This window comes from Periplaneta americana, chromosome 6, assembly GCF_040183065.1.
Source record: "Periplaneta americana isolate PAMFEO1 chromosome 6, P.americana_PAMFEO1_priV1, whole genome shotgun sequence".
In the NCBI taxonomy this organism is placed as follows: Eukaryota; Metazoa; Arthropoda; class Insecta; order Blattodea; family Blattidae; genus Periplaneta; species Periplaneta americana.
The window spans coordinates 39,826,950-39,843,308 of record NC_091122.1 but is presented as its reverse complement, the minus strand read 5'-3'; the positions used below and the strand labels follow the sequence as shown (position 1 = coordinate 39,843,308).

Genomic DNA, 16,359 nt, shown 5'->3' with positions numbered 1-16,359 from the left:
ATTTTATAACTGTATATTTTTCTGCAATAAATTATACTTAAGAACATACAGTACTTATACAATATTGATGTTGGGTAGTAGAAGAGTGTTTTTACATTACAGACAAAAAAAAAAAAAGTAAAATAACAATCATACAGCATTCTCAATAAAAAACTGATCTACATAATATACGGTATTATGTGCGGGAATATTGATTCTCATTTTCAATTGAAATCAATTCTTCTTACTACACAGAAAACTTTGTCCTTTTACTCCAGTCTTATCAGCTACTTTATTGGTCCAGGAATAATTATTATATCACAAATTTCTAATTTAATTGTTTCATATGTTTGGAATCAGCAGATTTTGAAAATGATATTCCCAACATCTCATCAGTCTTAGCTACCACCCCAAGAAGAGACAGTTCATTAAAATTCTTCCATATTGAACATTTCTCCTAAGTGCTGTAATATGAGACCATTTAACAAACATGACAACTACATATATTATTGAATATTTAAAACAGTTGCAAATATGACTTTAAAATGTTAAAGCTGGTTAAAATCTGACCACATTTATTACCGATACACAACATACCTCTCATATAAAACAAAATTTTCTAAAGACTCTTCTCAACAATCTTGTCCGTCCTTCTAAAAATATTATCCAGATGGCGCAACATTACTCATACCTTTACTAAAGGACTAGTCTATCAAATAAATTGTGAATTTCTGTCGTACATATGAATATCACGAAAATTTCCCGTGAGAATAGAAGCTCCTTACAGCTAATTTGCAGTTCCTTTTTATTCAGATAAGTCTAGTAATATAGTACAAAATATATATAAGTTCAATCATAAGACATATCTCTTTGCAAATGTTTATTTGCTATGAAGGTATTAATTATATATTAACGTTTTCGCCTTATTTGGCATCATCAGATATAATAAAATACGTGATCTGAAACTTGAATAAATTGATAAACAAACAGTATAATATACATGATAAATGAATCTTTATGAGTTTTATGTATGAAGCTATATATAACTATGACAACTATGTTAGCACACATTAATATCAAATAGAATATTCATGTTCAAATCCAAGCGTACACATACGTAAGTAATCTTAAATATTTAATAAATTCATAAATGTACAACACACGCTAATTACGAATTACAACTGATTCATATCTTCTCCCCCTTCATTTCCAGTACAACACAGCAGAAACTACAAGCATATGTTTCTTGATAATGATTAATTGTCAACATAAAACACAAGATTTGTAACATAGTAGTACACCAATTATATAATATTTTAACACATTTTATCCTTCGTAAATTTTAAATGTACGATTTTTTCATTCATAATCAAAATTTTTAATTGATGTTTTTAACACCGCCGATATTTTGTATAATTCAATTGCTCACTATTTAATCTTGTATGTATACTTGTAACATGTGTTATATGTATACACAATTACTTTCAATTTCAAATTTGCATTGTATTAAAATCAACTATAACAACTTTATATATAGCTTCATACATAAAACTCACGAAGATTCATTTATCATATATATTATACTGTTTGTTTATCAATTTATTCAAGTTTCAGATCACGTATTTTATTATATCTGATGATGCCAAATAAGGCGAAAACGTTAATATATAATTAATACCTTCATAGCAAATAAACATTTGCAAAGAGATATGTCTTATGATTGAACTTATATATTTTTTGTACTATCCTTACAGCTGTTTAATCGGAATCGAGAAAGAAATAAATAACATCTCAATTTCCTTTGTATCTTAAAAGATTCTTTATTATCAAGAAAAAGTAGTCGCATCTCTTTTAATATAATGTAAATCAGATGTCCCAGTACCTGGCTAATATTTTATGAGAAGGATGGCAGTTTATTTGTTTTATCACAGCTAGGTTTAATGCAAGTGAGGAAAAGCCGGCAAGAGGAGCCGCACCAATCTCAGTGCCTGCTCTACTGCAAATCTGTCACATTGCTACTTGCTGCCTCCAAGACCAAACTTCATGAAGATAAGTTCCTTCCCTTTCGAGATGATGTTATCAACAGATGTGTCTGCACCTCCTGTCATACCTCCTGTCATCTCGCTAAGTTTTTGCATCAAGTTGGGAGCCTCCGGAAACTTGGGGCCGGGGGCAGCCCCTGTGGGTGATTCTTTGTTGTTCGGTATCACAAAGTCTGGCACAACTGCTGGTACTCCTTTCAAGGGCTTCGACGGGGTTGCAGGAGCCTTAGCCGGCTGTTGAGGTGGAGGTTCTTCCATAGGGCCTCTCGGTTGTCCCTCCATGCGACGTGGAGGTTCACCACGGTAGTCAGGGTTTCTAGGATCACCCCGTGGGTCAACACCACGAGGGTCACCTCTAGGATCGTAACCCACGCCCCCTGGTGGTCCTCTACCACCTCTCCGGTCTCCCCGACCCTCCCCGCCTCTCCCCCTCGGAGGGCCCACCCCCACCGGACCCTGCAAAAAACAAATCGGGCAGATGGAGAAATTATAACCTTATTATGAACAAAATGCTGTTTAAAAATTATTTTATTCGGTCCAATTCAAAGTCTATAATATAAGATATAGTCCCGACGCTGTTATTTCTGGCGTGACTCCGCCTCTTTGCTTACGTCTTAGAAAGTGAAGGCTCTATAAAGTCTAGATTAGGTAGCATCGTTCGCCATTTTTGTTCTTACGTTGCCGAGCTACCATACGAGGAATCTATTTGCCACACCGTTAAACATTATCATGTCGTAGCTCCTATGATAATAAATCGAACGCAATGTAATTCAGCAAATAATTGAGCGGCAAATAACGTCTTCGTGTGCTTTCTGCAAACGCCAACGAAAGAGCTAAAATGGCGGGCGATTATATTAAGTATTTATCGAGCCTTAAGAAATGAATATGCGAATCACAAGACGCACACGTTTAAATGTAGCTGACCTGCAACGCAATTGGCTGCCGGATATTAGAGCGACGGGACTATAGCTTAATAATTTTAACCTAAAAAATTAAAATGTTTTAAAACAAAATATATGAAGTAGAGAATCTCATCCTATAATGTACATGCTTTTTATTAATATATCTAATAGAATCTTAGATTATTTTCGTAAGCATGGACGTTTTCAAAATGTCACACTGACCCACATTATGCAACGATCACAGTTGTTATTACTGAAGTTGCTAAGGCCAATGTCTAATTGTAACCCTAAGAAAAGGGTTGATACAACCTATGATTATGGTGGGTGATTAGCTATCCTACACTTACCAATGAAGAATGTCTACTTATAAATTTCACTTTATTTGCACTACCAGCCCATAATTAATGCATTTTAATGAGGGTTCAGAACTTATCCAAACCTACCTACCACTATAATATGCAGCATTCTAATCAATTGAAATAAAATTAATTCTACTGTACATAAACCAAAGTATAAAACTGTAATAAAACTGTTTTAATTTCAGTTATTTTCCAGACAAACAGTTAGTAGTGCACAATGCACAAATAGTGATGGAAATGAATGGTATGAGGCCAAGCAAGGCATTCTCTACTTCTGTTACTGGCAGCAATTAATTTGACTTGATTCGGCTTTTTGAGGGACGTACCGGTATCCTTGCATTTAGGCTTACATTGACCATTGTGCGCCCTATGTAGCTATGCGATGATTGCTCGAAGTCCAACAGGAGGCCTGGTGACATTCATGAATCCGATGCTGACAGGTAGGTTATCTAGGGTTCCCAGACATATTGGAAGAAAATACGGGACACTTATATGTTATCACTGAGTAAGTTTAGTATGCACACCCATCAAATATGCCAATCTTTCAAAGTGTGTGTAGTAAAGTTTACTACACAAACACTTTACTAAGTATCTAAAGGTAAGTAAACAAATAGTAAACAAAATTGTTAGGGAGCATATTTGCATTAAGTTTAAGCTTTTTCATGTAAATTACCTTCAAATTGTTTTTACCAAGTTATTACAGAAATAGCTGCAAAATACTCTATTCACGTAACAATATTCTTATAAATCAATCTGCCTCGGCCTTGCAATATTTCTCTGAAGAATGAATTTCACTTAACAATTGTTTATTTTGAAGAATCGTGTCATGAAAAGCAACACAATCCTCACTGAAGAATTATTTTACAACAAGCATTGATTTTGCTATTTTTACAGACAATTAATTTTTCTCATCAGTCCATAGTATTTAAAGTATTTAAAGGGTGTAAATGATATGTTGTTATTGAAGTGTTGTATCAGTGAAGAATTATGTTGTGTCAGTGAAGTGTGTTGTATCAGTGAAGAAGTATGTCGTGTCAGTGAAGTGTGCTGTGTAAGTGAAACGTGTTCCTGTCAGTGAAGTTTTATAGTTTATAGTGGCAGTGCATAGTATTTGAACAGTGAAATGTTTTTGAAGTGTTAGTGAAATCAGGATAGAATCAGTGAAATGTGTCGTAGTTCCATTGCAGTGAGTGAGTTGACAGCGAAATGAATGTAATTTGAAAGGTACTTGTGCAGATATGAACATATCATACTTGTGGGTTTTAGTTCGATCTTAGTTTTAAGATACAAATTAGATTTATTTCAAATGTTATTTTAAGTGATCGTTTCATTTAATTTAGTATATTCCCTGTTGTTGTTGTTGTTATTATTATTTATTGTTAGTATTAATTATTAGTATTATTATTAATTGTATTTTTAATTAATAAGTTTATTATTGTCATTATTGAGTGTAATTAGTTACCACTGCCACCGGGTATATACCCACTGCAGTGTGAATAAATACATACATACATAAGGCGTTCATGCGAGAAAATAATCTTTCGACACACGCATTTGTTCCAGGGGATACAGACAATGAACTCCACTACCCTCTTCAAATTTGAGAGTTCTCCTTCAGTACCGTCGCGAGGGGTAACTTTGTGCCATGAGGGCGACTTTGTGCCATTCGCGAAAAACGTATGGAAGTATTCTTTAAGACCGTGACAAGGTTTTAAAGTCTACTTCCTTACGTTTAGTAGTCTTTAAAACCTTGTGACGGTTTTAAAGACTACTTCCTTACGTTTTTTTTATGAAATGTGCGAATGGCACAAAGTCACCCCGCTCGACGGTACTTTTAAAAAGATCCACCCAGATTTCATCTAAATGTTTGATGTTGCCATCACTCGCCTTGAGAAATATTAATAAATCACAATAATTGAATTGTTTCATAATAGCCCACCTACAGTTACCTGCAATGATAAAGTGCGATGTTTGTAATTTGTAATATAGAATAGACATTGTAACTTTTCTATTTTTTTCTCAGTTTAGAACTCTAACATACTGGACGGAAAGCTGTCCCGAAGACTTTTCTCGGGACAACGGGACGCATTAGAGAAAAACAGGATGATCCCGTATTTTACGGGATGCCTGGGAACCCGAAAGTTATCTTGTGTCAGCACTGACGGAGCCAGCTCCCATTCTCAGGTGAGTTAGATACCTGAGAAGTCCCAAGGTCCGGAGTTCCAAGCCCTTCCTATGTCAGCATCAGAAACTTGCACTACCCCCAAGACTCCCAGCCTATTATTTATTTTTTAATTATGAGAAATGATAGCTGAAATGAGGAGAAGGTGGAACATGTAGTGAAATGACTAAGGGAAACGGGAATATTCCAAGAAAATCCTCTGTAATGTCTGCCTTGTCCACCATAAATTCCATCACGACCTAGCTAGGGATCGAACCTCGGTCATTTGGATGGAAGACTAGCACGTTAGAGTTAGAGCCAAAGATGCGGCCAGGACCCTATTTCACGAAAGAACAAGTTAAAAGTTACAATTGTACAAGTACGGTCTTCAGTTTTGACAAGATTTGCAACATGCATTTCACAAACTATTAGTACATTTGTATAAGGAAAAATACAATTGCACAAGAAGGTGCACAAGTGACGTCATCTTTCAAGCCAGTGCCAGTTTAACTGAAGTCATTCTAAATCTCTCATTGAACTCGAAGACATTATCAAAATGCACATTTGTTTGAACTTTAAATGTTCTACGCAGATGAACAAACACATTGTGATTTTCTTCTTCCTCGAAAGGACTACCAAACATGTTACACCATATAAAATATTCACTTTACAATCACTTGTACATAAATTAACCTACCTCCGAAGGTAGGTAGAATTGTAATGCATCCAACAAGTGTAATGTACTAACTTGTACTCTTTTCAAGAAATGCCTGTGTAATTGTAGAAATAACGTCTGTAACTTTGTACAGCTTCACTTGCACTTATAAGCGTTTACCTGTACTTTAGTGAAACAAAATATATGTTCCTTTCTAACAACTTGTAAAATTGTATTCCCGTAATTTGTAATCTGTACTTTCGTGAAATAGGGCCCAGCAGTAAACTTACAACTAGAATAAAAAAGTTCACAAATTATGTTACTAAGAATGTTAGATGTGAACATAACAATGAAAATGAATGGACATTTTAGAAGTCATGTATTCCTTTATGAAAAAAAATAGTGCTCAAAGTTATAAAATGAACAGTCCAACTTTACTCTCGTTCTTTCTTTGAAAAGATAGCTATTTTTTTGATGCAAGAGCTTATGGTAATATAGTACAACCAAACCTTACATCAATTACGATAAAATCATAGTTATGACTAGTATACAGATAGATGAATTCTTGTCTTCTCGTGGTCTGTTTTATGAAAGAACATTTTGGCCAATCCATGCAAGCCAAATATTTCCTGCAACTTTCTCATAATTCAGCGATTTATCGCTTCTTAAATGCCTTTAAATAGTGTAGATGCCATCTTAAATATCAGAATAATGCATCACATATTCATTATATATGAGGTCTCGCCTACCTCATTGAATATTACACGACAACTATGAAGTAGCCAATGTGTATTATCACCATTTAATACGAGAAAAATTCGTTCCAGCACCGGGAATCGAACCCGGGACTTCTCAGCTCTACGCGCTGAGTGTTTTTTCCAACTGATTCCCGGTGCCGGAACGAATTTTTCTCGTATTAAATGGTGATAATACACATTGGCTACTTCATAGTAGTCGTGTAATATTCAATGAGGTAGGCGAGACCTCATATATAATGAATATGTGATGTATTAACTGTTAGCAGTTGTCACAAACTGATGTTGAATATGGCCAAAAAGTCATTTAAATATGCGCTCCTGCATTACATTGTCTAAAGTGCAGGTAGTAAGGCCGTAAAGCATTACGAGGGGAGTTTGGCCGGCACCGTGGATCGTGTCCCGGCACAGCTCAGTTGGAAAGAGCACTCAGCACATAGAGCTGAGAGGTCTCGGGTTCGATTCCCGGTGCCGGAACGAATTTTTCTCGTATTAAATGGTGATAATCAGAATAATGGTTTGACATTGACAGAAATCACATAAACTTATCCATAAATCATATTTGAGTGTTTTGAACTTCTTGAAGTGATTTGGCCTATGTTTGATAGAACTGACTAACCAGAGTGAAATTCAATATTGTGACTAACAGCAATGTAGTAGTTTGGAATTATTTCGCATGACAATACTGGCAATAAACGGAATTGATAAGAAATTACACTCGGGATGTTTAATCTCATAAACTATATATTGAATATGCAAGATATTTAGTCTTACATTCTAAAATTTTCTCTAAATGTTTGAATTTTTAGATGCAGTCTGTCAACGAAAGTTATTTTAAATAAAAACATTTTATGGGTGTGAGAACTCAAACTTTGCAATAACAAATGTAACACATTTAAGATTACATTTTATAAAATTTAAAGCTCATCTGTGTTCATACGAATTTTATTGCTGGACTTATTTTCTTCATTTGCTTCATCATGTTATAATTTTGCTTATAAAGATACCAGTACTAATAATTTTACATTTTTTTATGCTCGACCATGCCGAAATGTAATAATTATACACCTGGTAGCAGTCCTTTAATTCATGTCATTAAAGTACACCTACTCATTAAAGTACAGGTGTTCAGCCAATGACAACTCAGCTTACAGGTGTTCAGCCAATGACAAGTCAGCTTTGTACCGTTATAAAACCGCAAGTATCGATTATTCTCGGATATGCAATCGAAAGAGAATTAGCGAAAAGTCACGGAGGCTGGAAATCCAATACTGTCGCAGAAGGTTATGTTCTGTTACTATAATAATTAGCGTTAATTGTAAATAATATTCAAATAAATTCAATTTGTCATCTCGTTTTTCAATGTCGAATTCAATAATCAAGGTTATATCAAGTTTAACGGGATTACTTCAAGGTCAATGACATTATTGTTCCTCGGAAAAAATCAATACTTTTGCGTCTGCGCACATCTCACAATTCACGACCTAGAACAAGGTCACTTCCGATCTTGTCAGATACAAATAAAATGTATACATCTGAATAATTTCAAGTTAGAAATATAGTCGAGCATAAAAAGTCGTATGAAACTTGACTATAATGGTAATTAAGACGCTCGTATGAAAATTATGAAACTCGCTTGCGCTCGTTTCATAAATATCCATACTTGCATCTTAATTACTATCATTATAGGCTCGTTGCATAATGTACTATTATCGCTCCATCTCCTTTGCAGTTTTACCATTCATTCCCATCACAAGAACTCTTGTTAGTCAATATGATTTCTTTATTTTAATTGCTTTAGACATTTACCAACGTTAGGATAGTAATCATGAAGTGGATACAAAAAACTTCACCTCCTTGTATTCTGGTACATTAAAAATGCTATAAAATACACATACAAGCCAGTTGTAAATGAAAATGATCAATAAGTACATCACATTAAACTAATATCACTTACTTCTTATTCATAACGTTATATAAATTTAAAAAGCCGTCACAAAATCTAGTTCAAATTTCTTAAAATGTAGAAGGAAGCTATACTGAATCACTTATTAATATATTAATAAACACTTGCTGGCCTTTCTTCTTATTAAGAAACTGACATATTTTTTTTAAACATGAGGCAAAATATTATTTAATTGCTGTTCGTTACAAAAATCGTGCAGTTGTATTTCATTTCCTTTGTTGTATTCCACAGATCTTACATCAGCACAGAAGCTTTAATATCTGGAATAAGTGAAAAGTTAAACTTTTTTTTATCCATGTTGAATCTTTCGTACACTACTTTTAACACTTGAATATAAATAATTGATTAAATGGTGATCTTACTAGTAAGCTCTGAGGATGGTGTCAAGTAGCACCGAAACAGCTGTAAGCCATACATGCTTACATGATTAACATGAATAAGATCGCCATTTAATCAATCATTTTTTTTTTAATTTGGTTATTTAATGACGCAGTATTTGTGTCGCTGGAATTGATGATAGCGAGAAGAGGCCGAGAATGCGCCATAGATTACCTGACATTTGCCTTATGATTGGGGAAAATCTCAGAAAAAACCCAACCAGATAACCTGCCTTAGCGGGAAACGAACCCAAGCTCGAGTGCAAATTGGAATCAAAGGATAATTGTCTCTGGCGACTGAGTTATGTTTGTACTCTACAAAAATGGAACTCCCTGCATCAAAATCCACAGTTAATTCCCGATTTACCACGAAAATCGTCTGTAGCTGCATTTAGATTGGCAACAGGCCATGATTGTTTGGTCAAACACCTGCATAGAATTGGAATATATCAGTCCCCTAACTGCCCATTGTGCAACTCAAACCAAGAAATGGATTCGGAACACCTCAAAATCTGTGCTTCAGTGGCTGGTCATGATAATATCTTTGAAAAATATTGGAGTGCAAGAGGTCAAATGACTTTATTGTCAAACGCCTGGCATTAGAAAACAACAACAACTCTACAAAAATATAGCCTACACTTCACAGCAAACAGATTAATTTATAAGCACAAACAAATTGGCTCCCCCAAGAGGTATTAAGTTTCGGAAAATGTATTAAGTTCTTATTTGTCTTTCTTGTGTTAAATTTTATATTGCCTTGTTAACATGTTTCAGCCTGCTATTGACCATCATCAGAACTAGTTAACAAGGCAATATAAAATTTAACACAAGAAAGACAAATAATACATTTTCCGAAGTGATATAGTGTTAAAAGTTGTGTAGTCAAGATATATTAAGTTTGCCAATCCTGGTCTACAGTCTTGAATGAAGGGGAATATTCTGAATTACATAGCAGCTGTTCTCGTCGTCGAGTTCTATTTCACCTGTGGCATTTCATTTGAAGATATCATTAATGACTTCGTAGCTCAGAATTAAAGTTTAATCTCCTGAGCCGTGAGATATTTTTTGTTTTATTTTTAAAGTTTAATATAACTCTACAATTAAAAAAAAAGTCAGTGACATGAGGAAAAATGCTGAAAAAATTCTGCAGGTTATAGTTAGGGCACAAATGCAGGTATATTATACTATACTTCGGGTCTCTGCATATCTTATATCATAATCATGCATGTATTGTAGTATAGTATACTATACTCTCAGAACTCAGGAGGTTAAGCTGTCCAAAACCAACGGAAATGAGTTCATATCCATGTAGCATGTAAGTTAATAATATCTATATAAGAACAATTATGTGAGGTTAGTGTGCATTAACATATGTACACGTACGTAAGTCGAGATGGAATGGGCACTCGACCATATCCTTGCTCTGGCTGAAAGAGTGTCTAGCTCCAGCACTGAAAGCCATACTAACTGAGGGTAATCTGGTGTGTACTTACGAATTTTCCAGTTTTGTGTACATTGTACTAAGACACATGTGGAGAATGAAGAAGCTGTTTTTAATCACCTGTTATAAAACAAAAATAACGTGACTGATAACATGAAATAAAGTTACTGATTAAAATCTATTACTAACTATTATTTCGACAACAAATCATTTGCAATCCCATGTTTATAGAAGCATTTTTTCTAATGTGTAATCAGGGTCATACAAACAAAGCTTTTAAGTATACCTACGACCATAGGCGGAGAGAGAACAGTTTCCTTTGGGGGGGGGGGCACAGCAAAACCATAGAATCCAGATATAACAAGATTATGGGCGACATCATTTATCTCCTCCCTCCCGTTATAGCTTGATCTTGGTACAATATATCGGAATATGATCGTTTAATATAGGTATTGTAAAACAAAGTAAAACTGTAACAAAATATACAGACAATTTTACTTTTTTTTTCCTGTTCTAAGGAGGAAGAATACGGAGGCTTGCACTGCAGCCTGAGGCTTATTGTGCTTACCACTCCTATTCTGTGAATGATTGGGTAGCCGAACAGCTGCGCTCTTGTACAAGTACAGCTCTTGTATAGTCCGACCATCGGATCTGTGCCCCCGTAAGATATGCGAACTGAACCTTAATTCCTTTTCAGCCTCTGCAATTCATTTCTCCCCCTGTATTCCTATTTCTCTCTTTTCTACCCCTCTCTCTTTCTCTCCCCCACTACTCACAATTTTGAGCCTTCTTGCAGGACAGTTTATTTGCACTTGCAGTCCAGTGTTGTCAAAGCAACATGAATACTGTAGCACGGAGTGGTGAAAGAAATATTATTAAGCAAGTAATAGCATTTTGCATAAGTCAATCAGCGTTATTAGACCTACTTAAATTAAATTATAAATAAGTAATAATAATTAACCTTACATTATTATAAGCAATATTCAAGAGACATGGCACTGTTTGACGGAAGTTTGGCAACATTCCTATTCGGCAAGTTTCGCGGCCTGCTGTTTGACGTAGTGGGAGAGAAACGGGTGGAATGGGGTGAGTAGAGGCGTTAACTTTTCCAAGAACGACGACAGCGCTGAAGAGGCATAGATTCGATGGTCCGACAATACAAGTGCCGCACCATGAACTTAACCTGGGCTCGAAACGAGTCCGAGGTTCAACACCGAAAATTACTCAGCAATTCTGCTTCAATTGGTTGAGGGAAAACCCCAAAGTAACTTGTCCCAAACAGGATTTGAACCTGGGCCCGCTCATTTCATGGTCAGGCGTGCTAACCATTACTCCACAGCAGTGGACCAATTTTACATTTACTTCATCTATTTATTTTTAAAAGCAAGATATCATATGAAATGTGAATTCTAATTATTTTATTTAATCTCGTCTTTAAGTTTACGCATTATACCGGGATCACTTTTCTTTTTACTGCATTGTTGTGCAGTATATTACTCGTATTTCTCCAAGTGGCTGCTTGAACTCCTGCAGACTTCTAACACATCAGTACAGGGTGTTACAAAAAGCATTACAGTGGTTCCATTCCTCAAATGAGGTATAGAAATTATTATATGTTCAGAAATTTAAAATAAAAATATTATAGTCCAGACACATGGTCTGAAGCCATTAAATCGTCAATTTAACCACAGAAACTTAATCATAAACTAAAGCAAGAAAAATATTTTGAATTCAATATTTTCTAACGTTAATAGGAAAAAAAAAAGAGTTTGGCTAGGTTTGGGGGGCAGTGTCTACGACTCACTCTCTGACTGTAAATAGATATTCAAACATTTCACACTGACTGTGTGGTATTTAGTCGATACAATTAGGAAATGGCTAGCACGTGGCAAAACAGATCTATTGTCCGTCTAATACTGTACGTTATTGTGGAAGTGCATTACCTAAAATAACACCTTCATTGAATTTAAGGATGTAAGACATCTCATACAAGGGGAAATCAATAATTTTCCAGACTGCCCTGAATGTAGGCAACACACAGGACACAGGAAACTGAGAAGTTATCTAGAACCAGGGAAACGCCTGAAATTTGTACTAAATGCATCATTTAAAAGGCAGAGGAAAAGACTAACCATTAGATGTACTTATATGGAGAGAATTCAGAAAAAATCACAATAGATCCTTGTCGTGTTTGCACAAAATCATGTGTTGAAGCTCAGTTTTTAATAAAGGCAATATGACGCTGTTTGATAGACTGACTCAGCAGGTATGGAAGCAATGATTTTCAGTGACACGGGCATGTATGTTTAACGGTATTAACGGCACAATAAATACAAATGCAGTTCGGAAATATATTTATTGTACCTTGTATTTAACAACGTAAGTAATTTTTTCTACGAAACTTGTAACAGGAAAGTTAGTACTAATAGTTCAGCAATTTTCCTATTTGACCGTCAATGAAGCTAGTTGAATCACGGAATGATCCTGTATTATTCACCTGAAACTAATTTTTTGTAATTTAAAATGTCTGCGATCTATTCATGGCGTAAGAATAATGATGTTCTAACTGAAGTGTTAATAATTTTATAAAAGAAGCTATCAAAGGCTTATATTCCAAAATATAGCAGTGTTCACTTTTAACACAGAGTGTATGAAACGAAACATCACTGCGGTTCAAGGAAATCAGTCGGCACGATCCCCTATATGTTTCCGAGTTTATGGCTCTGTTTACCCTCGTAATAGATTCTGCTTCCGCTCCTTTGCTACGGAATAACGGATTTTTATTTGCAATACATTCAGAAAAAAATTCTCGTGGAAAAAATATCTCCAAAATTTCCGTTGTCAGTTTTCCGATTTTCTCGTACAGGTAAGACAAGAATATAGGGGAGAGTCGGGCAGTATCGGACAGTGAGTTTCTTTCATCTACCACACGATGATAGTACCTGATTGACATGGTTACGTTTCTGTGATGTCGCATAGAGAAACGTAACCATATCATTCAGGTACTACCATATGGTGGTAGATGAAAAAAACGCACTGTCCGATACTACCCGATGTCCGATACTACCCGAATCTCCCCTACAGACTCGTAACAAAATTTAACGAGACGTTCTCGGTTAAAAAGAAGCCTTAAATGAATAAACGGATCTTAACAGAAGAAAAATTAGACGAAATAAGTTTTCGATTACAAAGTCCTTAAACATTTTTGCTTCTATTAGCTCAGCAAGTCTCAATTCAACATGCCACTAAATTGCTAAATCCGTACAAGAGCTTTTGCTCCCAGGTGACGCGGTTAGGATAAAGGGAAACATCAGACAAGAAATTTGGAACATAAGTCTAAATGAATTTCGCCATTTCCAGCATTTACAACAATAAGGAAAGCTTTTTTTAGTTCATCTTGCCAGAAATTACGATCACAGTTTGGCAGGAGATCGACTACCCCTACACCATGTAGAGCTGCTTTGCTAGACCATCGGTTGAGTGGTGGGTTTCGTCTCGTTCCCTGTACTTATAGACACACAGAAATGAACATGACTCGTCGACAATGCAAGTTCATACAGAACTTTTATAAAGTTGTATATTGTTTAGTTTTGGTTCTACTTATTGATATTTTCATTATTTCTGGCCTTTCTAAAACAATTTCATATATATTAAATTATTTCTCCACTTAAATGTACATACTGCATATAAGTATTACACGTGAATTTGTACTCTGAGAATTTAAAGTTATATTTTATAACAGAAGAATACTACAACTTAGATCTGATTACACTAACAAGGCTTATTTCTTACAACTTAAACTTTAATAAAACCAGTATGTGAGTAGGCTTACAGAAATCTAACAGAGCTGAAGTTATTTTATTCATTTGTGATAAACTTACTTAATACATTTCTTCATTTTTTTCAGCATTGAATTCGAAAAATAAATAAATAAATAAACAAATAAATACATGAATAAATAAATAAATACATGAATAAATAAATAAATACATAAATAAATGAATAAATAAATGAATAAATAGATAAATCAATAAATACATTAAATTAAATAAAAACTAAACACATTGGATGGAAAGAAGTTTTCTTTGAATGGAAAAGTAATAAGTACCATTCTATGGAGGAATGCTTTGCAGATCAAGGCAAACGGTTATTTAAAAGCTTAAAATTACTTTACGTCTGTTGTGCTAAATGTATAGAGCTAATATGTTTTTTTTTTTTTTAAATCAATGCCACCAGGTTGTCTTTACGACATTTCTGGTCTTCTCTCCTGGCATTGGCTTAGTAGTAACCCACTTCTGAGGTTGGGGCGCCTGAAAGGCGGAGTTACATTACCTCGATGATGTGATAGGATGATTATGATAATGTGGTGTCAGGAGAGGTCTTAAATTTAAACTTAACCTAAATTCCAGACCATGGACGAACACAGGAATAATCCCCTTTAAGAAAAAATTCCTGTGCTCTAACCGGGAATCGAACCCAGGACCTCATGAACTATAGCCAGAAGCTCTGACTACTAAACCATGAGATTGGTCAAATTAATATGTTGAATAAGTAAAAATATGTTTTTGAAATATAGTAAGTTCGTCCATGTTAGGGTAAGAATTTATCAATACTGTCCCGTATGTTCACAGTTCTGATTGAGAACTTTGAATCAACAACAGCAGTCATCAACAATTAGTGGGACTTCTTGAACATGAAGTCAGCATGGAGCAAAACTGACGCTGAGACAACATAAAACAAAATACAAGACAAGAGATACACAGTGGGCGCGAGATAAACCTGTACTTCCCTGAAAGAAAATGAATCCCGATCTGCTGAATTCATAGTTAACAACACTACCAATGGAGTGCTAATCACTAAGATAATGAAATTAAATTATAATGATCACTAACATTGGCATACATTCAGAATTATAAATTATATTGAGCAAAATAAGCATTAATACTTTTCTTAAATATAATATGTTAATATACCTATAATTTAATTTACTAAAAACAGATAGCATGTTTTCTCTCTAATTTAGTCACATTGCAATGCTTTTTAATTATTATTTTACAACGCTTTATCAAATGGTATGGTTAACAAGCGTTTGAATGAGATGATGGTAATAATGCCAGGAAAATGAATACAGGCTCCAGCGCTGAAAGTCACCAAGCATTTGCTCTTAATAGGTTGAGGGAAAACCCCCGAAAAAAACCTCATCTAAGTAATATCACCAAAACTATTTACAAGCGTGCTGGAACACCAATTTAGAAAACTGAAATGGAAACATACACATGGACTAAATATAGATGGGCGGAAAGTGACACATCTCAGATTTGCAGATGACATAACTCTGTTAGCAAGATCAGCAAAAATGCTAGAGGAAATGATCAATGAAGTGGACAAAGTAAGCAGCACAGTAGGACTCACAATGAATCCCACAAAAACAAAAGTTATGACCAATGGAACACAAGACCCTATTCAAATCCAACAATCACCACTTGAGTATGTGCAGCAGTACATGTACCTCGGGCAAAGCATCTCCCTAAACAAGAACACAGAGAATGAAATCAAACGCAGAATAGGACTGGCATGGAACAAATTTTGGTCGCTCAAATTCCTACTCATGGACAAACGGCAAAAAGCAAGTACGAAAGCTGAAATCCTAGACAAATGTGTCATGCCGACATTACTCTATGGCTGTCAAACGTGGTCCTTGACAGAAAAACAGAAAAAACAG

The 16,359-nt window shown here is 35.0% G+C and overlaps 1 protein-coding gene across 1 annotated transcript in view; it reads right to left on the bottom strand.

The window, feature by feature from the left end:
- Positions 1–2,266: 2,266 nt before the first annotated feature.
- The window catches only part of Rbp (RIM-binding protein), a 409,454-nt gene continuing 395,361 nt past the window's right edge, over positions 2,267–16,359 (bottom strand). The window contains exon 25 of the mRNA XM_069827942.1: positions 2,267–2,477. Coding sequence (XP_069684043.1) covers positions 2,410–2,477 — 68 coding nt within the window. The 3' untranslated portion in view covers positions 2,267–2,409. The remainder of the gene's footprint in view (positions 2,478–16,359) is intronic.